At 43.3% G+C, this 24,453-nt stretch overlaps 1 protein-coding gene across 1 annotated transcript in view; it reads right to left on the reverse strand.

Annotated features, from left to right (window-relative positions):
- The window catches only part of BCO1 (beta-carotene oxygenase 1), a 31,036-nt gene extending 15,475 nt beyond the window's left edge, over positions 1–15,561 (reverse strand). Inside the window, exons 1-2 of the mRNA XM_050923012.1 lie at positions 15,516–15,561; positions 3,081–3,209 (exon numbers count right to left, since the gene is read on the reverse strand). Of these exons, the coding sequence (XP_050778969.1) occupies positions 3,081–3,209; positions 15,516–15,546 (160 nt within the window). The 5' untranslated portion in view covers positions 15,547–15,561. The remainder of the gene's footprint in view (positions 1–3,080; positions 3,210–15,515) is intronic.
- Between the last annotated feature and the right edge of the window lie 8,892 nt (positions 15,562–24,453).

Consider the following 24,453-nt stretch of genomic DNA (forward strand, 5'->3'; position numbering starts at 1 on the left):
GAAAATGGGGCTGCGCTGTACTTTATTCCTATTGTTTATACTTATAGGCTGTCAACACTGTTAGCCTAAATTTAGACTTACCCACGTCCCTTGGTTCACAAAATGTTCAGGTAATATTTTGTGTATGGGCTGTTGAGAAAAAAGTTTTAAACTAAAAATGCCAGCACTTGAAAGCAACCCTATATTAACTTATCTCCACGTACACATGAAGGAGCAGGAAGAATAAATTGTAAATTTCAAGTTCCTAAGGATTGTTACAACAAACATTGAAAGAGTTCTAAAATTATGAAAGACAATGTGACTTTTTCCTTTTTAAATGTCCCACTTTACTAAATTTGACCTTTTAAGCTTTTAAAGGCAGATCCTTTAAACTCACAATGATGCTGTCACTAAAACAGCCCCCAAGAAGAATCTGTAATTTCTCTGATGATGATTACAGAGCAGGAAGTTAGGTCATCTAACCCACCCCTAGTCCAGAATAATCCTTTGTTACATTCATTAAAACCTTCTCTCTAGAGCTGGAACACTTGCTGGCAGCTATTTATGTGCATTTTTTATGATATTCATCGTTAACATATTAGAACACCTGTCAAACAATGAATTACGCCTCACAGCACGCCTGTGAAGTAGGGAAGGATTATTACTCTCATTTTATAGGAACTATAGGAACTACCACAGAGAGGTGAAGTGACTTGCCAGTCATCACATAAAAAGTCTAAGGGAGAGTCACACAGAACCCAGATCCCTGAACTCTTATTTCTGTGCTTTAATCACCAGCCCATGGTTCCTCCATCAGGATAACAGTTTGTATCTCCAGACATAATGGGGGAGGTGTGGCAGAAATCAATTTTCTTGGCAAATTTCAGTCTCCGGTGTTTGTAAAAAATCAGCACTCTTCTAGGCCTGAAGCAATGCCTGTATAGATTAAGCCACTTCAGGCATATGGGCTTGTGTGTCTGAACAAACACAGTTCCCTTTGCTTTAGGTGATGCAATAAACTGGCAGTTTCAATGTCTGGCCATTTCTGTTTATGGCTGTGTTCTTAAGAGGCACTGAACTGGGCAGGCAGACAGGAAACGTGTTTCTGGAATCTCTCATCCCAACACAGCAATGGAAAATAAAAAATAAATGAGGGCAGGGAACCCAATTCTCTTACAAAGCTTGTATGTTGTGCAGCCAATAAGCACAGTGAAAAACAGTGCCTATTATGTTCTAAAGCAGATGAAATAATATTCTATTTCCATATTGTATGGTAGGGTTGAGATTAAAAAAAGATTGGTATGGACAGAGGAAATATTGCTTCTGATCATTTCCACCTTGCCTGAGGGTGGCAAGTAGGATTTGAACAGTCATTTAAGTATTGTTTATATAAGTGCAGTAAATGTACCTGAGACCTGATTTGCAAGCTACACTGCAAAATGGCCTAGTTTCACTCATGGCTGCTGTTGTAACTAGGTTCAAATCCTAAGAAGGGTGTTTAGCCCATCATGTAAATAAGCTGTTTGCTCATGTCAAATAAACCTCTGTATGTGATGGAGCTATATCTATCTCATAGAGCTGGAAGGGAGCCTGAAAGGTTACTGAGTCCAGCCTCCTGCCTTGCCCCAGATCCCTAAATGGCCCCCTCAAGGATTGAACTCACAACCCTAGGTTCAGCAGGCCAATGTGCAAACCACTGAGCTATCCCTCCCCCCTGAAATTATTAGCGGATTCAGTTTGGAATTGTGCAGGAAGGGCCAGTTCTACCATTTTTGCTGCCCCAAGCAAAAAAAAGGGTCTTGGACTGTGCCGCCCCAAGAATCGACAGAATACGGCCCCTTAGCATGTGCCACCCCAGGCACGTGCTTCCTCTGCTGGTGCCTGGAGCCGGCCCTGCGTGCAGGTTACTGGGGCTCTGGATGCAAGCATAGTAGTAAAGTCTCTATACCTCCTGGAGGCACCGTGGCTACCTTCAGCTGTGGTGCAGGCAGAAGCTGCTATGTGCTTCCAAACAGCTGCAGAATGGAAATTGTAAATGGAAATGCAACTTCTATTGAGAGCTGCATTTCTTAATCCTTTACTTTAATACCTGCTCAAAACCATGGTATATAGACCAGTCAACCAGAAATCCTTCCCTAGAGTGAAATCTTGATCCCATTGAAATCAGTGAGAGATTTATCATTGGCTTCAGTGGAGCCAGGATTTCACCCCTAGTGTAAATATTCTGTGTTGCACAGCTCTATGCATAGTACCTACAGCATAAGCCTGTGAGAGCCTCAGACACCTCAGCTCCCATTGAAGTCAACCTCAGGAAGGGTCGAAAGACCTAGCCCTTTAATGGCTGCTAACATCCTTGGGGAAAACATAAATGACTCATTTTTTTTGAAATATTTAAATTAGTTACTACGAGCCAGCTTTTTCTCTGCATTAGAGCAGGTTTGTCTCATGCCACCAGCATAAATCTGACCTAAAGCCAATGTAGCTGACCCAGGGAGGGTCACCCCAATGTAAGGGGAATTATCTTGTGCCGCTGAGCAGTTCCTAGGCAGCTCTGTTCCCTGCAGACAGAGAAGGGCTGTAGCTGGAAGAAAAGGGCATATCTGGGCATTCCTGCTGCCCAGCAATCCTAAGATTCTTGAATGGCTCTTTGGGGCCAATGGCAGCTAATGCAACTTACAGCAGCCTTTAGCAAGACTGATCCAGCACAGAAACCTCAGGATCAGGGGAACATGCAAGGCTGATTTTAAGCCACCTTTGCACATTCCTCTTTTGAGATAAGCACAGCATTTCCACCTCAGAGAAGGAAAGTTGCACTGAGATGGGCAAGACCACCACCCGTTCTCTCTTACCACCATTGGCAGCTGTGTCTGTAAGACTGCATTGACTGTCCTGCCCTTCATTTGATGTTCACTAGCTACACTGGCCCTTGTTAGTCCGATGTTTTGCAGGACCACATGTCTAATAGGACCTTTAACTAAGCATCTGAAACAATTCAATGTATGAGTATTGTAAGCAAACTCCACCCCAGTTATAAAACCTTTTGCTCCTGTTTAGAGACCAAGACTCGTTTTGGATGCTCATGCTTTAATGCAGCCACCTACCATTTTTAAATGTAAAACTGTGCACCAGAGCCAAGCCATCAAACCAGTGGTTATATTGGGTTTCCCCCACTGTATGCATGCCTGGGCCATTGCGAAGAAGAATCCCCTGCAGCCAGCTTGGTAGCTCACCTGTAAAGAAAAAAGACACAGTTCATTTCCACTCCAAGTCAAAGGTGACCTTGTGCACTAAAGGACAAATTTCCAAAGGGAAGCAGGTACAGGGAGGATGCAAGTCAGGATTTTACAATTACGTATTTGCTCATGCCATTTAAGTATGCCTATGTAGCCCTAACTAAATGCAAAACTGAAAACATGAAAAGAACAGGAGTACTTGTGGCACCTTAGACACTAACAAATTTATTTCAGCGTGAGCTTTCCTGAGCTACAGCTCACTTCACGAAAGCTCACGCTGAAATAAATTTGTTAGTCTCTAAGGTGCCACAAGTATTCCTGTTCTTTTTGCGGATACAGACTAACAGGGCTGCTACTCTGAAACCTGAAAACATGAAATTACCTGAACATAATTTACTAATTATAAGAGATTGATGAGGGAGGAGCATTTTCTTCCTGAACTTTCATTTTAAAATTATCCATCTAATCCCAATTTGCTATTACCAGCAAAAGCCAGGGCTTACCAGAAATAAATTATAGGAGTCATTTATAGATCAAATGCCTCTCAGTGGCCAAGATGCCAATGTAAATTGAAGGCTGGTAGAATTCCAGTAACAATCCCACTAATAAAATTACACAGTGTAATGAAGTGTCATGATGGCAGTGCTTTAGAACTCTAATAATGTCAATTCTGATAATATAAATAAGGATTATAAATATTGTATTGATAATACATAAGTGCTGTCCAGGGTTGAATGCAAGATATAGGGATTTGGTGATTTATGACACATGAGGAACAAGAAATCAGCTAAGTTACTACGTTAGTCACAAAAAAAAAATCTTTGCAACCTTAATAAGGCTTTTTTGAAGAAAGTCAAGCACTCACAAGTTGGAAATGACAGAATTAAACTTGCCTGTTTTTCCTTTGTCATATGCATGTGCTATTGACTTTAATTACTTTATCACATTCTATTTTTTCCCACAAGATCTCTGCCTCGGTCAGTGCGCAAAATAGATGGCACTCATTTAATGAGAAGCTCTTCAATATTTTGTGTCTTCCTCATTGTTCAATGGGAGACCCTACTACACACTGTTTAAACCCTGCTCTGAAGACAGAATTATTAATAGAGCTGATCAGAACACTTTTGATGAAATGTTTGTCAAAATATCTGGTTCCATCAAAGCTGAAACATTCAATAGGAAGATTTTTGAGGTCCAGGATGGTTTTTCTGGTCACTTCCACCGAGAAGCATTCCTGATCTTTTCTATCCAACATATGGCTGTTTGAACACAGTTCTGGTTTGTGAAAGTGGTTGAAAGGTTCTGGTTTTGTTCCAATGCAGAATGAAAACAAATTGTGAAACCTTGAAAGCTGTCTTGAAACTAAATGGTCATCCTCTAGTCAGCTCTAATTATTCATTGCCTCATAGGCTGTTTTGTGAAATGTATTGCTCTAGTATCTGACTGCTTTATAAACATCAATTAACGTATTTTCACAACACTCCTTTGAGATGAGGAGCTATTATTGTCCCTATTTTACAGATGGAAAACTGAGGCACCGAAATTAAGGTCAAAACTATCTACCAACTTTGGGTACCCAATTTAAGATACCTATGACCTGATTTTTCAGAGTACTTAGTATTATATAGCACACGTTAAAAGCACAGCTCTCATTGACTTCAATTGCAGCTGAGAGTGCTCACCATTTCTGCAAATCAGATGCTCAAGACAGATACCCAGAAAATGAGGAACACACAGTTAGTGGACACTTGTGAAAAGTGTGGTTTAACTGCCTTGTCTAGCATCACACAGGAACTCATTCAGCTGCCTTCACCAGGAGCCCATCCTTTCTCTCCCTGTAATCCCCTGCTTCCTTTGCTACACACCTTCCAACTTCTGCAACAAGTGAAGCATGGGTCCTACAGAGAACCGTCTCCTTCACTGTACAGCCCTGCTCTGCCCCAGAACAGGTCCATCCTCACTACAGAATGAGGCTGGGGTCCTGCGGGAAAAATAATAAAAGGCCATGTAATTTGTGAGGGATATTGGTCCATTTGAGTGAAGCCTGGTGTGTAAAAGCTTTAAGTTTCTTTAGTAGGTATAAATTTTAATTCTTTGTCGTTTAAGTAGGATTTGTTATTAACAGGCTCTAAGGCCACTCTGTCTCTCAGCCTTGATGCAAAGAGGAAGATGACCCTTCACCTAATTAAGCCATGAACAACTGGTTCCCTAATTTTTTGCTGGTGCAAAGGGCGGTTGAAAAGGGACCTCTATGAGTATTTTAAGAAAGGCTGAGCGGGAATATGAGTGGGTGAAAGGCAATGGCAGTCACCACTAGGGCATAAGTCACATATAAGAATCTGTCAAGGCTCTAGTAAATTCAGGGCCATGTGCACTCCTAACTGTTACCCCCTCCAGAGGAGCAGAGTGGACTGGGATACTTCCATGAAGCAATCTCCTGCTTATCACATTTTTCGAGTAGCCTACGCTTGTGGTCTAGTCTAACGCTGGTTATTAGAAGAGAACGTCCAGTGAAAGGAGAGACTTTCCAAACTGACCAAGAGCCAAGCTTGCCCATCCGTGACTGGGAGAGGACTATATTTCTGGGTTATTAGATTTGTAGTCCCCTGATATGCTCCAGGGAGGTGCCATAAGGTCGAACAAGCTAAAATTCACCACCACAAGGATCCAGGTAGAGGTGGAGAATGGCATGTTCCTCCTAGTCCACCACAATGTCGCCAAGGGCTGATGCCTTTGTTTTCTGTAGGCTAGCTCTAAGGAAGAGGTGACCAAGACCACTACTGGCTATGTCAGCCTGACCAGCATAGAGGAAGCCCACCGGTCAGCAAGAGGTGCCAGCCAGAGATATCATCTGTTCCCCTGACCTGCAGCTCTGCGCTGATGCTCTGAAGGCCACGCAAGCTGAAGAACAAATCTTTTTCTTTTATTAAGTAACTTTCTCTTTTTCCCTCTTACCCTATTTTGTTATTGCATGGAGACACCTGCCAATATTACTGATTTTTCTCTAACTCTTTAAAGCGTGTATGGCGTGTGTGTACACACACTGTTCACATGTAAGCAAAAGCATAAGTAACACTACATGCCATTAATCATTTCCCACGTGGTAAGTGAGTCCTCCCTTAAACCATTTTGTTAGCTGGTTTGTATCTGTATGCACCACTCTGCACGAAGAGGGAAATGGAGAGTTGCAGATCTTTGATGTATCAAAAAGTGGGGAAATTAGCCTGGAACTGAGCAAAAAGAGGATCCACATGGCCTGAACTAGGGTTTAAATTAATGAAAGGGAAGGTGAGGGACCAGCCAGCTCCCTTCATCCTACAGACTCTAAAGGGGAGGGACATATGTTCTCCCCTGTTTAGCTGGGGCCAGCTCAATTGCCGCCAGTGGCACTTCAAGGACTGAGAAGGAAACAACACTTCCTTAAGCCTCCAGCATTTACTATTTGAAAGAATTGACTTGTTGTCTTAATTTCATGATTGATTACCAGCTGTGTTCATCTGCTGATATAATCAGTTGGTGCTTCCATTTCACATCATTGTCAAAGTGCTTCATTCCAATTGTGACCTTGATGTGATCATTTGTATTGTAAGGTTTTACTTAGTTTAGTAAAAGTTTAAGTAATTGCCCTTTAAGTTTAAGTTTGCTTGTTTATTAATTTGAAGAAGGGGTGGGTGTTTTCCTCCCCTTCAAAGTTGCAACAAGGGCCAAATAACCTGAAGGGCAAAAGTAATTTAGTAGAGTATTTGAGGGCCATTTGGCTCTGTTTCCAAATAAATATCTATCTTCCTCACAAAGACTGCATCATAATGCATATTCACAAGGGGTCAAAATTAAGGTTGTAAACAAACCAAAAGTAAAGCTATTCCATCATGTGACATATTTTGACACCCTCACGGTCATCATGAGGGATGGAACCTTTAGAGCCACCACTCAGACCTCAGTCACTTCAAAAGTCATCGATAGTACAAGTAGATTGTTATCCTCTGTGGACCAGCACTAGAGGGGGATGATACAAACACTTTCATGATGCGTTTCACAGATATTTGCTAACAGCAGAGGAATGGTGAGACTCAGGAGTTATGAGTTCCATTCCAGGCTCTGGAGGAGAGTGTTATCTATTAGGCACAGACCTCTGCCTGTTCTCCCCAAATGTGACTCCTTCTGCAACACCCCTTCCAGCCTGTCTCTTCTGCACATCTGGATCATCATCCCTGTCCCATTCTCCTTGCCTATTCACTTCCAGTCAGCACTAGTCCTCAGGCGTCTCATTTCAGTTCCAGTCTCTTTGCCCAGCAAGTCTTAGTGTCACCCCACTGGAATCCCTGTCCCAGCCTTCCCCCATTCCAACTCCTAGTCCCAGTCTCTTTAACCAGACATTCCCAGTCCCAGCTCCTCAAGTAATCTCTCTCTTCCCTACCTTGGCCTCCAGTAATGCCTCTCCCCACATTCTCCATCCCCACTTACTCCCATTCATCCTCCCAGGATCTTTGTCCAATGTCAGTGTGACCCCCCCCAGCTCCTTGTCCCAATCTCCTTGCCTAGTCAGTCCCAGTTCTCCTTTGCCCCAGCTCCTCGTCCAATCTGTTTTCCCTCCCCTCTGATCTCTTTCCTCCTGCCCCACTCATTCTCAGTTCTCATCTCTGTGCCAGCCAGTCCCAGTCTCCTCCCGGCTCCTCATGTGATTTCACTCTCCCTCCATTATTGACTCTCAGCCCCCTCCCCCCGATTCCCAGTCCCTCTCTCCTTCCCCCACCCATTCAAGTCCCCCATGGTCTCCATCCCTGTCTCCGCCTCAGTTCCAATCTCCTGGCTCAGCTAGACCTAATCTTTTCCTGCCCCACCTTGACTCCCAGTTCCCCTCTACTCGTCCCACCACCAGCCAGCCTCCATGCCCTTTCTCCCCACCTATTCTCCTCTGCCAGGTCTGCATTTGAATCCTGCAATTTTCTCTTCCATGCTGCCTCAGCCCAGCAGGGGGCATTGACTCTCCTGGGCTCTCAATCAACCTACTTTCAGTTCTGGTGCTTGGATCTGGACTAGCACAGCTCACGGCAGCCCAGAACTGCAACTACGGACAGTCCTGCTCAGCCCAAACTGGAACCTGCTCAGAATGGATGGAATCTTCAGGGAATCTGAATGCTAAAATTCAAGTCTTTACTGAGCATGTGTGAACTCAGATTTTTCAGAGGCTTATAACTTGACCAAATTTGAGTGGATTTTCACAGGGATAGCAAAAGGCACATCCCTGACACAAAGGCCAACCACCTGTTACATTTCAAGTCCTTGCTCCAAAGCATGGGGACAGGGAGCAGGACAGGCCTAATACCGTTAAAAAAAAAATCACCAACATTTTTGAAAATACGCAGAACGTCATCTTGTCCTGCCAGCCTGGTTCTCAAAACTGGCTGAACAATTCTGGCTGACATTTTTCAAAAACATTCAGCCTGAGGCAGACACCCGGCATGGAAAATTTCAGTTTGGCAAAGTTCTAAGCAACTGAAAACAGGGTAGTATAATAGAAAAAGTCAGGCAACCTTAATAAAAGGCGATTTTATCAGGCCCGCCTTTAATACATTCCAAGAACATTTATTTAACTAATACTGTATACACAGTACCACTATTTATATTGTAATCGGTCCAGTCCTGGACCAGGATCCCATTGTGCCAGGCACAGTACAAACACACACACCTTCATATGGTATTAGGTTTGAAATTCTGTGCAGGGGGGAGAATGGAGGAAGATAGATGCACATTTGACTATTCTAACAAGAGCTACAGAAGATTCTAGGCTCTGACAGACAGCATAAAAACTCAGTGATCATATTGTGGCTGTTATCTGCTTTTGTGTTGGCACATGTAAGAACCCATCGCTGAAGTATGGGTGGGAGAGTATATGTTTTTATTATTCTAGTCTTCTCATGTACCTCCCTTTAGTCTGTAAGAGGGAGCCATATGAAGAAAGTGGCTCTCTTCAGTATTGCCACTAGAGGGCTGAGAGTAGATAAATAATGTACATTTAATATATTTTTTTCAGATTGCAAAAGCTTTGTTTCTTGTTAGACATATAACAGAACTTGATGGGAAAAAACTACAAGAATTCATTCTTTCACCTTCCACCTCACTCCCCCCCAAAAGGATACATATCTGGAGGGAGGGAACACTTTAAATACTTTCCCTGTCCCCCCCTACAAAGAGTACATAAGATGCGTTACTGCAGAGTTTCCCAAGGCATGGGGCAAGGGACTAGGCAGACACAGAAGATGTATCAGTTAAATTAAGTAGGTCTCTACCACCACATGGTGAGATTGCTTTCATTTTTCATTAAGTGGGGCTCAGCTGGAAGACATTGTTACAGTATGTACACAATACTGTATACAATAGAAGTGTTACTTTGCACACAATGAAGAAGACTATTTCTAACACTGATCTTGTATGTATTATTTTCATTCTCTTGGCGAAAACAGCTAGTATCCTAATTAAAATATATCACCACTACCACCTCCATAACAGCATTGGTTGTTGAGGCACCATCATAGATGAGCAATCAACCAATTGTCTCCACTCCTGGTGATTGTGTGTCAGTGCTTGAGTCTCTGCAAAGTCCATTCCTGTCCACACTTATGTTGTCAGTCCATCTCTTCTTCTGTCTACCTCTTCTTCTCTTCCCCTGTACTGTCCCTTGGAAGATGATCTTGGATAGGCCAGATGATCTTGTTACATGGCTGTACCATTTCAGCTAGCGCTTCTTCATGGACGTCAGGAGGTCTTCAGATGACCCAGCATATTGGGTGACAATGTTGCAGACCTCTTCATTAGAGATATGGTCAAAGTAGGAGATACTTCCGTAAAATCCTGGGTCTCTCATCTCTACTACCTGTATTTTCCATTCAAGTTTTGCCATAAGGGTCCATGTCTTGCACGCATACAGAAAAATGGAGATGACCAATGCTTGCAGCAGTTTCAGTTTGGATTCCAGGGAGATGTTCTTATTCCTCCAAACTGGCTTTAGCTTTGCCACTACTGCTGCTGTTCATGCAATTATTGCCAGAATTTCTGCTTTGGATCCTTCATCAGTGATGATTTACCCCAAATATTTGAAATGTTTCACTGTCTCCAGTTCTTGTCCACTGACAGTGATGTGAGCTAATCCCGTCACGTTTGTCATCAGCTTGGTTTTCTCTGCCGTATTTTTCAGAGGTTTCATCCAATTGTTTAACTAGGTTGGCAAGTTCATCTTCACTGCCTATCAGGCCATCAATGTCATCAGCAAACCGAAGATTTGATATTGTTCCCCCCCCACAGTGCTGACTGTGCACATGTGATCTTTTAGGGCATCAGTCATTACGTGCTCCAAGTAAATGTTGACCAGTGTGGGCGAAAGAAGGCAGCCATGCCAGACTCCAACAGTGGTGCGAAACCACCCTCCTGTTGTGCCATTGATGAGAACTACATTGCTGGCCTTGGCATACAGTTGTTTAATGGTAAGAATAAGCTTATGACCAACATTGTACTTCTTCATGGTTGCCCAGAGAGCTTCATGCCATACTCTGTCAAATGCCTTCTGGAAGTCAAAGATATGGTAGATGTCCTACTGGTGTTGTAAGGACTTCTCACATAGAACACGAAGGTTGAAAAATCTGTTCTGTGGTACTTCTTCCAGCATGAAATTCAGCCTGTTCTTCAGCGATGATGTTCTCCGCTTGTGGCTTCAATCTGTTCAATATGACTTTCAACATCACTTTGCTAGGACGGCTAATTAAGCTTATGGTCTGGTAATTTTGACACAATTGCAAGTGGCCTTTCTTTGGCAGAGGGATGATTAGTGACTGTGTCCACGTGGAGGGCCACTCACTGGTCTGCCAGATCTTGCTGCAGATCTTGGTGATTACATCTATTACTATTTGTCTTCCGAATTTCATCAATCAAGACAAAGAAGGGAAAGGTCTTACAGAAGAAAGGGACATCAATAGGTGGACACACTACTGCTCTGATCTATACAACCACCAGACAAATGGAGATGCTAGTGTCTTAGACAGCCCAGATTCAGAGGAGGATGACTTTCCAATACCGCGTGAAGCAGAGACAGTTGTGAAATCACTCAAGAACAGAAAGGCTACAGGTATTGACAACATCCCAGATGAATTGATTATTAAAATATTTACAGGCTATAAAAACTTCAGAGGACAAACTCCATTGGCCTTATTCACACAAGTAGTCCCAGTGGAGTCAACAGTTCTACTTTTTGAAGTAAGGTGAGCAAGATTTGGACCTAGATACACAGAATGATCCAAAAGGTGAAGAGCGCTGTAAAAGATAAATGGGGAAAGGGAAGATGATAAAGCAATAGAGTGACGAAAAGTGTTCAGAAGGAGTAGGAGTACTCAAGAAAGGAGACTCAAAGAGCTTGGCTTGTTTAGCCTGGCCAAAAGAAGGCTGCGGGGGATATGCTTGCTCTATATAAATATATCAGGGGGGTTAATGTTAGGGAGGGAGAGGAATTATTTAAGTTTAGTACTAATGTAGGCACGAGGACGAATGGGTTCAAACTGGATATAAGGAAGTTTAGACTTGAAATTAGACGAAGGTTTCTAACCATTAGGGGAGTGAAGTTCTGGAACAGCCTTCCGAGGGAAGTAGTGGGGGCAAAAGACTTTTCTGGCTTTAAGACTAAGCTTGATAAGTGTATGGAGGGGATGTTATGATAGGATAGTTTAATTTGGGCAATTGATCTTGGATTATCACCAGATAAGTCTGCTCAATGGTCTGTGGCGAGATGTTGGATGGGATGGGAACTGAGTTACTGCAGAGAATTCCTTCTTGGGTGCTGGCTGGTGAGTCTTGCCCACATGCTCAGGGTTTAGCTGATCGCCATATTTGGGGTCGGGAAGGAATTTTCCTCCAGGGCGGATTGGCAGGGGCCCTGGAGGTTTTTAGCCTTCCCCTGCAGCGTGGGGCATGGGTCGCTTGCTGGTGGATTCTCTGCAGCTTGAGGTCTTCAAACCAATTTTGAGGATTTCAATAACTCGGTCCTGGGTTAGGGGTTGTTATAAAAGTGGATGGGTAGGGTTCTGTGGCCTGCCTTGTGCAGGAGGTCAGACTAGATGATCATATTGGTCCCTTCTGACCTATGAGTCTATGAGTCTATGAGATCCAGCCATTCAAGTTACATACGGTACAACATTTTTGCTCATCAGTATATTTAGTTGAAGTAGTCCAGTATAAATATCTGACAATAGGAATGTTTATCTAACGTTCTTATTAGCATAACAGAACACCTCAGGTTATGCAGTCTCCAAAGACAGTATATGTGACTGTGGCCCTTTGTAGTCCTCCCAGCAACCCTTCATGGGGCATTGGAACAGGAATCTGTGCAATGAACTTAGCCCACTGGCCATGACCCAGCCAACCCTCATTTCTGCCACACCACTGAGGATCAGGCTAACCTGCCTTCCCTACCATGCAGCAAAACAAATTAGTATTTCTGCAGCATTTGGGGCCTTGTCCATCCACAGACGATTTGGCCTTGGTAAAGCTATTCTCTGCCCTCAGATATTTCACATAAGAAATGGGAACTTTGCAATTCAAAGAATATCTAGACTCAAGTTAAAAGAGAGACCTAATTAAAGCATGTTCTCACATCAGATTAAAAATACTCTAAAGATATCTGAAGAGTAAAACAACAAAGACAAACCTCTTTCAGTGGCATATAGTATGGAGCAAGGATGGTTTTGTGGTTAAGGTATTGGACAGAGCTTTAGAAGACCTGGTTCAATTTCTAACTGCCACAAACTTCCTGCATGACCTCCTACACGTTACCCAGGGCCACATTTTAAAGACATTTCGGTACCTCAAGATGCAAATAGGCACTTAAGTACATTTCAGGATCTGGACCTAGCTACCTATAGACACAGCTACACTGCAAAATAAACCCACAACAGCAAGTCTTAGAGCCTGGGTCAACTAACTCAGATTCATGGGGCTTGCGCCATAGGGCTAAAAATCAGTGTAGGCGTTCCCACTCAGGCTGGAGCCCAGCCTCTGAGACCCATCCCTGAGTGGGAATGACTACACTGCTACTTTTAGCCCCCTAGAGCAAGCCCAAGTCAGCAACTCGCTGCTGTGGGCTTTCCCCCCCTACCCCTCAGTGTAGATGTAGCCTATCTGGCTCCCGAGGCACCTAAGTCCACCCTTTTGGCACCACTTACCTTTTCAGATCTGCTGCTCAGCTGCTGCCTAACACTGTAGGTGTTTAAATTTCCACCAGTCAGCATTTGCTTAGCTGTCTATGCACTGAAGCCACTTCACAGGTAACGAGCTGCTTGCAGCCCTAGCTCAAGCCAATGCCCTGAAGCAGGATTCTCAAACGAGGCACGGGAATGCCTATCTTGCCAGCAGAGGCCAGTCAAGTAGGCAAGTTCGGAGCACACCTAACATAGGGTGACCAGATAGCAAGTGTGAAAAATCAGGACGGGGGTGGGGGTGGGGGTAATAGGTGCCTATATAAGAAAAAAGCTCCAAAAATCAGGACTGTCCCTATAAAATTGGGGCATCTGGTCACTCTAATCTAACATCTGTTTCCTACCAGCCCCCTGCAACAGAAGGAAGCCACTGATGCATGGAGGTGCAGCAAAGCATCTGCACAAAAGGCAGCCCAGGGCACTGTGAAATATAAGTGAGACAGACAGCCACTGTTTCAGCTGCTAGTGCATGGGCTACATAAGCAGGTGACCTGTCTTAGGCCCTAGTTCCAGGAGAGGATTCATGGCTGAGGCTCCCAAGCAGAGGTCAGCCACTTAGATGCCTAAGCCCCTCTCTTCTCTGCCCCTCACCTCAGCATATCCCTCCAGGTTAGTTTAGGCAGCTTCCGGCTTCTGAAAATTCCTTCCATACACGAAACTTTCCTCATGCATTATACTGGGAGGGATGGAGCCTAACTCACAGCTGAAGATTCCACTGAGCAGCAGGGCACCTCGAGGTCAAACATTGCTATGCTGAGCAGAGTAATGCCTAAAGTACCTCTAAGGATCTGGACCCTAGTGAGATTTTTTCCCTCCATCTGCAAAGCGGAGATAAATAATATTTTCCTATGTCCCCTGAGGGATGTGAAGATGAATCCATAAATGTTTGGAAAGTGATCAGATATTACAGTGATGAAGTCATGTTAAATGAGCATGTTATTAGACAGGATAGCACAGTGAGTTACCAGTGAAGTTCCTAGAAACAAAGAAAGCCAAATAAAGGCCTCATAGATGGAGACTGAGATCAGTACATAGAGTGAGTGATAATACAAGCCACTGAAAAATACACAAACGGGAGCTGTGCGTAGCTGACTGAAAAAATATTGAATGTTTAAAGATTCTCTTTATTTCCACAATCAATAAGTAACTGGACCATCATTTGTTTTAAGTGTGTTCCATTTTGAAAAGTGACTTTAAAAATTGGCATTGTGGGATTGTGTATATTGTCTCTGCACCATGACCTAAACCTGGAATCTGAGAGTCAAGCTGGGTCCTCTAAGGCACTGCATCTCTACCAATAAAGATTTTGCAGTTGAGGTTTTAAGCAATTCTGGTTGAGGATTGCAAGCCAGAATTCACAGAATCCAGTTCACCCCTTATTTGTGTTAGCCACGATTATAGGAATGAATAGCAATACAATCTTGTTTTTGTCTCTAACATGAGCAAATGTTACTCTGAATTCATACTGGGGCAGATCTGTTGATTAAAAAGATGCCACTTCTGCCTACTTGCTGTTCCAACAACAAAACTTTTTATAAAATCATTCACCTTGCTGCATCACAAAACTCTTTAGGATGAGATAAAATGTGGCAATCAAATCAAGGCAAAAATACTAACCATGGGAACAGTATCTACTGAAATGACTTCACTCAAAATGCATTAAAAATATTGATTTTCATTAAATCACCATCTTAAATCACATGACTTTAAATTACCCTGACTCAGCAACACTGTTCCTTTTTCTCTGGCTTGTTCTGCCCTCTTTGTAATAAAGCCACTGGGCATTAGTTATGTCTGCCTTTCTATTTGTCTTTAGAAACAGCTCTACAAAGAGTTACAGTCCCTCTCTCTGTCTCCAGGAAGTGAAAATGACAATGTCAGCCAATCCTCTGAACTGAACATGAAGAAAGTGACTAGAGGCTAGTGACTGGAAAGAGGGAGAAACTGAAAGGACAAAGAGAAAGGCGGGGGGGGGGGGAAGGCGGGGAATGGGGGTTGCACCAGATTTGAATCCACCTGACTTTGCTGGCAACCACGAGTTTCAGTGACTCCTTTTCAAACTTACTTGCAGGAAACGTACACCCGGAAATGTACATCCAAATATGTCCATAAAGTGAGAAAAGACCTGCAATTCGGGGGGAGAAATAAGATCTGATCTCAATCTTCTAAACAGCCATTCACCTCTCTCTTATATTCTCCCTTTCATTAGACCCAGCTATTCCCCTTTTCAGTGTTGTCTTGGGAAAACAAGTGCTAGATTATTAACTCATTTGAAAACACAAAAATACCCACCCAGTTTGGAACAGATTTTCCTTACCTTTCACCTCTGCTTTTATGGGCTCTGGGTGCTCCTCTTTATTTCTACCAAAGATCACATCCATGTCTGCTGCACTTACACAACCTGTATATCCTCTGCACAGCTGGTGCTGCTCCTGTGGTCCCCTCTCTGAATGGGCTGCGAACAGCTCTTTCCTGTTATTTATAGGCCAAAGTGTGCCTCCAGTCAGCTGCTGGTGGCTGATAGTTTGTCAATTTACAATAGCTGTTCTTTAATCCTTAGCTCATATAATACTATAATTCTCTCCCTCCCGCTCCACACTTAACTCTTTATCTCTATTCCTTTCATAGACAGAGAGAACTAATTCATTTGCCTTTTTGCTCATGATTGAACAAGAGATCAGTTCAGCAAGAGGCTATTGTCTGATCCCAGGGATTCTGAGAAACTTTGGATATTAGATAGGGATCCTTGCCCATATGACAATGCTGAAGGAAAATGTAAAAAACCTCCACCTGCTACTGTGATCCTGTTTTTTAGGAGCTAATAAAAAAAATTCTCCAGAGCTGATCACAGCCTTCTCTTTGGAATACAAGTTTGTGCCATTCTAAGAACTAGCAGGAAATGATCAGTGCACAGCTTTGTGCTTTATTTTTTGAACAGACTGTTGAAAAGTAAGCTAAAGGGCACCTCTCTGAATGAGGAATGGCTGTCTTCACAAACAAGGGTTGTAACATCGCTCAAATTATGTAATGGTGAGTAAGTGGGGTTAGGGACTTTTTTTTTTTTAAATAAAGAGTTAACTTCACTGCTTTAGTTTCAAGATTAGATTCTTAGCTGATTCCAGTGTTGTTCATTTTGAAATCCTCCCGTCAAAGAATTATTTCAATATAAAGCATGTGATTGCAGAGCAAACCAAGGGACTATATATAACATGAACGATAAGACTCCTTGTACAACTGAATATTATACAACTTCATGTGAGATTACCTTGGAAGTCAGAGACTTATTTGTTCGCATATGTTTAAATCACCTCCTAATAGCTGATTAAGCAATGAAAATATTTACATGCTAATTTTATGTAAAATGTAGCTTTCATTACCTATGACAGCTCTTGCTTGCTTGTGAATATTGCTCCTTTTGTCCTTACTCGCAGTCTTCCCACAGGTCTGCCTTCACACTGCACAGTTCAAGGCAGTCATCATGCCGTCTTCTCCATTTGGAGAACATCTCACATGCTGTGGGCTCCAAGAGAAATAAAGGATAATACAATAACAAAATACAGCTTCTAAATATGGAAATAAAGGTGCTTTGCTGGAGTCTCTGTAGCATTAGTGAAGAAGCACCAGGATTTTAAGTGAGGACTTGAGAGGGGAGGAATCAAAGATGACACAGACTTAGTCATAGGTTTGCTAGCAGTGACAGAGAATGCAGAATATTTGGGCGGAAAGATAAGGGGCCTGATTCTCACACTACACCCCTTTTTCCCCCCTGTGCAGGAGCCTCTCTTGCAATATAAGGCTCTCCACTGGCACTGTTCCCTGCCCTGGTGAAGAGGGTATGGTCAGACTGTACTGCACAGGGTGAATAAAGGAGCAGGGGAAACAGATCATAAAGCAGGCCTGAGTCTGATCTAAATTACATCAGGAGCCAAAGAGGTCCCTGCACAGTCCCTGAAAATGGGGAGCACAATGATGGCTTAAAACCACCTTTGCTCCTCACCTCCCAAAGGCCAGGAAGGAAGTAACTGAGAATCAGCCCCACAGAGTCTGAGCCTGTTGCAGTTAAGCTGATGATGAGACAGCCTGTGATGTATAGGAAGATTTGCAAATCGCCAGCAGCAGTTGCAGTAATGAGAATGGCTGAGAATAAACCAGAGAGGAAGTGTAAAGGGAGAAAAGGAGGTGGCCAAGGACAGAGCCATTTTGGAATCTCACGAAAAATGGGAAAGAGGAGAACCCAGTAAAAGAAATGCTGAAGAAACTGTCAGAGAGGTGAGAGGAGAGTCATGAAGGTCAAAGGAGAGAACCAGACACTGAGGAAAGTTTGATTTTTAAGAACAGGCTGGCCAAGCACCTGTCAGGGATGACTTACTTTTACTTGGCCCTGCCTCAGCACAGGGGGATGGACTAGATCCCCTCTCGAGGTCCCTTCCAACCCTACATTTCTAGGAGTGACAATGTAAAATCAGCAGAGAGATCCAGGCGCAGAGCCAGGTTTTGCAATGAGTCATTGGTCATGGGCTGGAGAGTGAGCCCACCCCGCACTCACCCGGCATTCGGGGCTCCAATGCACCACAGGGCAGGGCCCAGCTCCCCTCTCCACATGTTGAAACCAGGCACAGAAGGTCACGGCACCTCAGGTTTGATACAATGTCCTAATCTGAATAATCAATATACACATTACCTTGTTTACAAAAGTTATCCTCTCACAAATTCTTCAGTTCCTCATCTCCCACCCCTGGTCAAATCCATCCTCAAGTTTCCCCTCCTTTCCCTCTCCCTGGATTTCCCAACTCACCACCCCACACTGGCTCCTGTCAAGTTTCCTCCAGGTCCCCCTTTTAAGCCCCTTTCCTGCACCACCTAGAGCCCCCACTCCAAGATTCCCCTCCACCTTTCTGTCTTGCTCTCTCTCTCTCTGTGTCTTCCACTCTCCCCATCTCCATTCTGCCTCTTCCCATCCCTGAGCTTCTCTCCCACCTACGGCACAGTCCCAAACTACGCACAGTCAAAGAGCAATGCATTACATCACACGGCCTGGCATTGCTCTCACCGTATCTCTGTGGCTGTGGACAGCTGGGAGCTACACTCAAGGGGTGTAGGGGGTCTTTAAGGCTAGTCCTGAAGGACTGCCTAGACTAGAGCAAGCTATAGCCATAGAAATGCTGTGGAGAGCTCTCCAAATAGAAACAATATTTGGGAGCCAAGTGGAAGCCACTCAGAGTCAGATCCCTCCCAGCCAAAGGGATGCTTTACATTTCTGAGCACTTTTCCTGGAAATAGAGTTCAGCAGCCGTTTAATACTCAGTTCAGTGCAAACTGTTACCAAGGGGAGCCAGACACACAACGTACGTCTATATTAGACAATGTTGCACTTCTTTTCTAGCACAGGTGCTAACAGTGAAAGCTATCACGCTGGCTGAACTCAAGACATTTTGTGCCTTTCTCCTGTCAATACTAGCAATGACACTGTTACTAAAAATAATGCCACTGCACTAGTGCTGACCAATGGAAACAAAATTTTCCAGGCCAAACAAGGCCCAGTCTTGTTCAAACTGTAAGCATGTTTGCTTTTGTGTATGAAAAAACAGTAGTGAATGTTTCACACAGATCTACTTATAGCTGTGTGATAATAAAAACGTAATGAAGCAATCTGTTACCTTTGGACTTGTAGTTTGTCTACTCAAAAAGTAGATTAATATCCTGCTAAGCAGATGGGCAATGATATTATTGCTTACTTGTGTTTGAAAATACATATGTTTATCAAAATCACTTTAATTTCAAGGTCCTTCAGTGGTAAAAGTCAAGTTATCATCAATACTTGTAAGTGAAGGTACAAATTGTTGGATTCAGTTTCTAACCTACCCTGACTACATTTTCCCATCTATTACTTTACCAGATATGGACTATAATAGCAGAACTGACATCTTACTGAAATGATATTGACTGATATCTCGCTGTGCCAGGAGATGTACGCTGTATTTTTTTTATCTTTGTTAACTATTGCCTTGTGAACTTGATCTCCTTTTGAAAGAAGAAAAAAAAAAGAACATTCAGCTTTATCATCATCTGTGAATAATTCCTATACCCAGTGTAAATACTTATAAACAATTGACATCTACTGATAACATCCTTAGCTATAATATCAATAGCTAAAATATTATTATTGGACTTGTTTACCAATAATGTTTTGACCAAAATAATTGTTCTATAAGGAATTTTTTTTAAAATGAGACTTCTCTTTTCCTACATTCATCTTTGTTCATTCTACGTATAGAAGATGTTATCAGCAATATTAAAATCATTTAATTAAATACTCCACAAAACCGTTAAGGGTATGTCGACACAGCAAATAAAAGGTGTGTTCTTAACTCAGATTAGCTAAGCAGTTTTAGCTAACTTGGGTTAAAACAGCAGTGAAGACAGCACCTCCACTTTTAACTCATATTAGCAGTTTGAGCTAACACCTACATGGAGTTAGGGTTGAACTCAAGCTGCTAACCTGATCTAAAGGCCAGGTAGCTGTGTTTTCACTGCTATTTTAACTCAAGTTATTTGCAGCATAGACCTACTGAGAGTAAAGGTTGCTCAAGGCTATTACCAATTGAGCCAACATTAATATCTACACCAATCTCAACTCATTCAGTCATCAAGACACCCTAACGTTCAATGACTGCTGATTCCACAACAGCCTTCTCCTCCATTCCAGCATGTAACCAAGCACAGTCCATACCTTCACTTACTCACTATCAGACTCAGCCACATAATCCTAACAACAACCTCCAACAACGCCAGGGCCATTTATGTGTTTTAATGTTCAACCAGCATGTTCTAGAATTTACCAAGACATGATTCTGTCTGTATGAGTATGGAGAATATATCTAAATCTCACGGAGGCTGGAGTTAGGCTGTGTGACTAAATGAGATTGTGATGAATGGTGGAGGTATGAAGGCATCTACAGTAGAAAAGATCAACGGGATTCCACTGTATTTCCTATTATCTTCTGGTTTACAGTGTTAGGTAGAATTTTAAAAGCCCAAAGTGTTTTTTTCCCTTCATTGCTGACTGAAAAATTAAATGCAGACTAATTCATAGCTGTTTTCAGGCACCCTGCTGCCTAGCCCAGTGTGTCCAAGTGGCTAAAACAGTGGACTAGGACACAAGAGTTTGGGTTCTACTCTGTTCTTTGTCATGGGTCTGCTGTATGACTTTGAGCCCTGTACCTCAGTTTCCCCATCTGTATGGATATAATGATATTTATCTACTTTGGAAAGTTGCCATCTACTGATGAAACATATTGTAGAAGAGCTTTATTAATTATTATTATCATTATTATTAATGAATCCCATCTGTTGTAATCCTTTTCTCCTGTAGTAACTGACTCCTGGCTTTATATCAGCTGCTCTTCTCCTCTAAGCTCCACAGTCGCTCAATAAGCAGAAGAAAAACTAAGCACCAGTTTAAACATAAGAAACAACAGGTCTGGTTCTGCTCTCACACCTGGGAGAAGTAGGAGTGACTCCACTCATGTCAGTGGAGTTGTAATGGCTGGAAGTTCTGAATTAAGCCAACCTTTTTGCAGCTCTGTCCATGCTATGGACAACTTTGTGTCCAACCATTCTTGTCCAACACAGCAAAGCTAGTTAATATTTTACCCAGGGAGGGGAAGTTTAGAAAGATAAATTTGCAGCCCAGGTCCCTAATTAAGATACCATCTAAATTGTACCATTAGTGAGCTGTCAGGACATATCAGCAGATATCCCATACAGCCCTTCCACGTGCTATCTGAATTCAAGGCTAACCCTGATGCTCAGCGCAGGGGCCATAGGACCAGCATGATCACGAGATACTCTTTGCACACACTTCTCCCCCAGTGACCTTGGCAGCAATCAAGTGTAGGAAGGGGCAAGAGATGCAGCAGTCTCAGCTGGGGAGGGAGTAGGAGACTGCAAATTGAAGAAACTTGTATTACTAGACCCTAGACAATTTTTAAATTTTCTCTAAAAATATGCCGAGGGCTGAATGGAAGACTGGGAGGCCAATCTGCCCCAGAAAGCAACCATGCCCTATTCTCCTAACCATCCCTTGTTACAAGAGGAACGTTTCATTTAGCACTATGCAGCGTGGTAGCCACAAGATGGGTGCGGTAATATCTTTTATTCTTTATCTGTGAAGAAGAGCCTGTGTAAGTGCACAAGCTTGTCTCTCTCACCAACAGAAGTTGGTCCGATAAAAGATAATACCCCCCCACCTAGTCTCTCATTTGGCTCTCACCCCACATAGGCCTGTTTTGTTCACTTGTCTGTGATGGTTTATCACTCACTTGCAGAGATGGGTGAATAATTCCCAATGAGTGATGTATCGAATGCATTGCACCTCTCCATTTGCAAATTGTCCATGAGCAAATCTATTTGCTGTTTGAACTTTTTCACCAAATACGTCATTTTAATTTATAGAAAAGGGCCCTGCAGCTTTTGACTTTTTTTTTTTTTTTAAATCAAAACAAATAAATTAATCACTTCAGTGGCTAATTTTTTGTCTGAAGCTCATTCACTCACCTAACAGTGCTGTAGCCACATTGTCCCATCCATGGCATAAACACAAAGGGATGTTAGATCCCTATCAGTTCTGGCACCACTAGACTTATAGTGCAGCTAGGCCCTAAAATATTTTGTCAAAAAGTACGTCATATTACAAATCCTTTTTTCCATATGAAATGAGTGAATTTCTCACCAAGGTTCTGATACCAGCTTCTCCACGTTCTAGTGTCCAAAACGGGAATGCAAGTTAATTTTTGTACCCAGTAAAGATAAGTTATCAAGCAAGAGTTAATTTGCTAATTAAGATAATATCTCAATTGCCCTATGGCACAGCTCACTGTGTGGAACAGTCCAGAAAAGTGAAAAAAAACCTGTCAGCCAGCAACCCAATCGGATTCTGTGCTGTGCCTCTCAGGAGGTGCAGAGAAACAGAGGAGCAGGTGGAGAGAAGATGGCTCCAAACTCTCTTGGCTACTTCCAGGCTGCTCTCTGGGCGGCATGGCCTTTGCACAAACTAAAGCAGCCCTAGATATTATTCTCATTGAGGGCAGACTTACCTGCTTCCTTCTGAGCTGTTCTGCAGCCCCTCCTGCTTTCAACATACTCCTGTCTCATTCCCAGCCAGCCCCCAGGGGCCGTACCCAAGGGCAGCATAGGGCTGTCTATGTTGGCCCTGCTCCACTGGAGGTATTCCCTAGAGGGTTGTTGCAGCCCCTTCATGCCACTGAAGCAGAGTAAAGTGGCTGGAGCAGGGCCTAGAATCCATCTCAAGGCCTTTTCTTCAAGGTTCATTCTTGAGAACGAGAGGGTGGCGTCTACAACAAGAACAAAAACCACTTGAAAGCTTAAAATAGACAGAAAATGGCCCAGCATGGGGTTCACCCCAGCTCTGCAACCCATGTGTGTGGAGCCTGTCTTCCCAAAGTCATTCTCCCTTGCAAGCAGCTAGTCTTATAGCCCTTCCCCCTGAGCGTATGTCGACGGGTTGGGGGAACTGAGCTAGAGTTAACCCCTCAGAGACCAAAGCACCACTATTCCCACCTTAAACTTGGGTTCAAAGTTAACTGGAGCATCCTTACATCAGACTGGCCTGGAGAAAACCTGGTTTTGTGGTTAAAACCCCACACGAGGACTCAGGAGTAGAACTGGTTAAAAATTGGGAACATATTTTACAAAAGAATTGGCCCCATTTTGTGTTGAAATATTTCGAAATTCAAAAAATTTCAACCCAGCTCCACCCAAGAGGAGCTCTGGGCTCAATTCCCTGCTCTGCCACAAACTTGCTGAGTGACCTTGGGAAGGTCACTTCTCTCTGGGTCTCAGCTCTCCATCTGTAAAAGGAGAGTAACAATGCACTCCTTGTCTGCCTGGCTCTTTAGATTGTTAAACTCCGTGAGGCCAGGGCTGTTTGTATAGCACCTACCACAATGGAGTTCGGATCTCATTTGAAGCCACTGCTGTAATATTAAACAATCAATGGTGATGTTATAGTCAGGATGGGGAGAGGCTGCCCAGCGCAGCACTCAGGTAACCCCACCCTATGGCAGAGGTTAGGACAGCGCTGGGTAAATATGTAATAATATGGGCTAGTAACAGTGTGATAGTCTGAGCACAGGGCCAGGATAAGCACCTACAGACTCAGCAGTTACAGGGAAATCTCATTTTTCGGCCCTTGAGTGGAAGCAAGTATTAAAGTGAAAGTAGATTTAATGAGCTAATGGTGGGCTATGAATAGGTTTCAGGTGCTTGGTTTGCTTGGTTTGCTGGTGCCTAGAACCAGCCCAGGAGGTGACTACTGGCCAGGATCCCAGCTCTGAAGGCAGCACCGCTGCCAGCAACAGCGCAGAAATAAGGGTAACAGCACTGCAACCCCCCTTACAATAACTTTGCAACCCCTTTGCAACCCCACACCTCCTTTTGGATCAGGTCCCCTTAGGGTGACCAGATAGCAAGTGTGAAAAATTGGGACAGGGGGTGGGGAGTAATAGGTGCCTATATAAGAAAAAGCCCCAAATATTGGGACTGTCCCTATAAAACTGGGACATCTGGTCACCTTAGGACCCCTACAATACTGTGTAATTTCAGATTTAAATAGCTGAAATCATGACATTTATAATTTTTAAAATCCTATGACTGTGAAATTAATCAAAATGGACTGTGAATTTGGTAGGGCCCTACCCATAGTAGAACATCATGGCTGCTCTAACCCACACTGGGGGCAAACCAGCCCATTCCAGGTTAATGGAAGCATATTGCCTCCCTCCTTGGTCCACGTAGCATGCTCTGTGCCAGCACAGAGATCAACTCCCCTGTAAGACTTTGGAACTGTTTTCACCACAACTAGGAGACCAAAGTTCAAAAATATGAACCTTAGAGAACTGTAAATGCTTGGATGAGTCACGCTTTCCTTACAGGAAAGTTTTGTAATAGAACGGAGCTCTGCAGTTGTTTGACTATAACCCTGT

Source organism: Gopherus flavomarginatus, chromosome 14 (genome assembly GCF_025201925.1).
Source record: "Gopherus flavomarginatus isolate rGopFla2 chromosome 14, rGopFla2.mat.asm, whole genome shotgun sequence".
In the NCBI taxonomy this organism is placed as follows: Eukaryota; Metazoa; Chordata; order Testudines; family Testudinidae; genus Gopherus; species Gopherus flavomarginatus.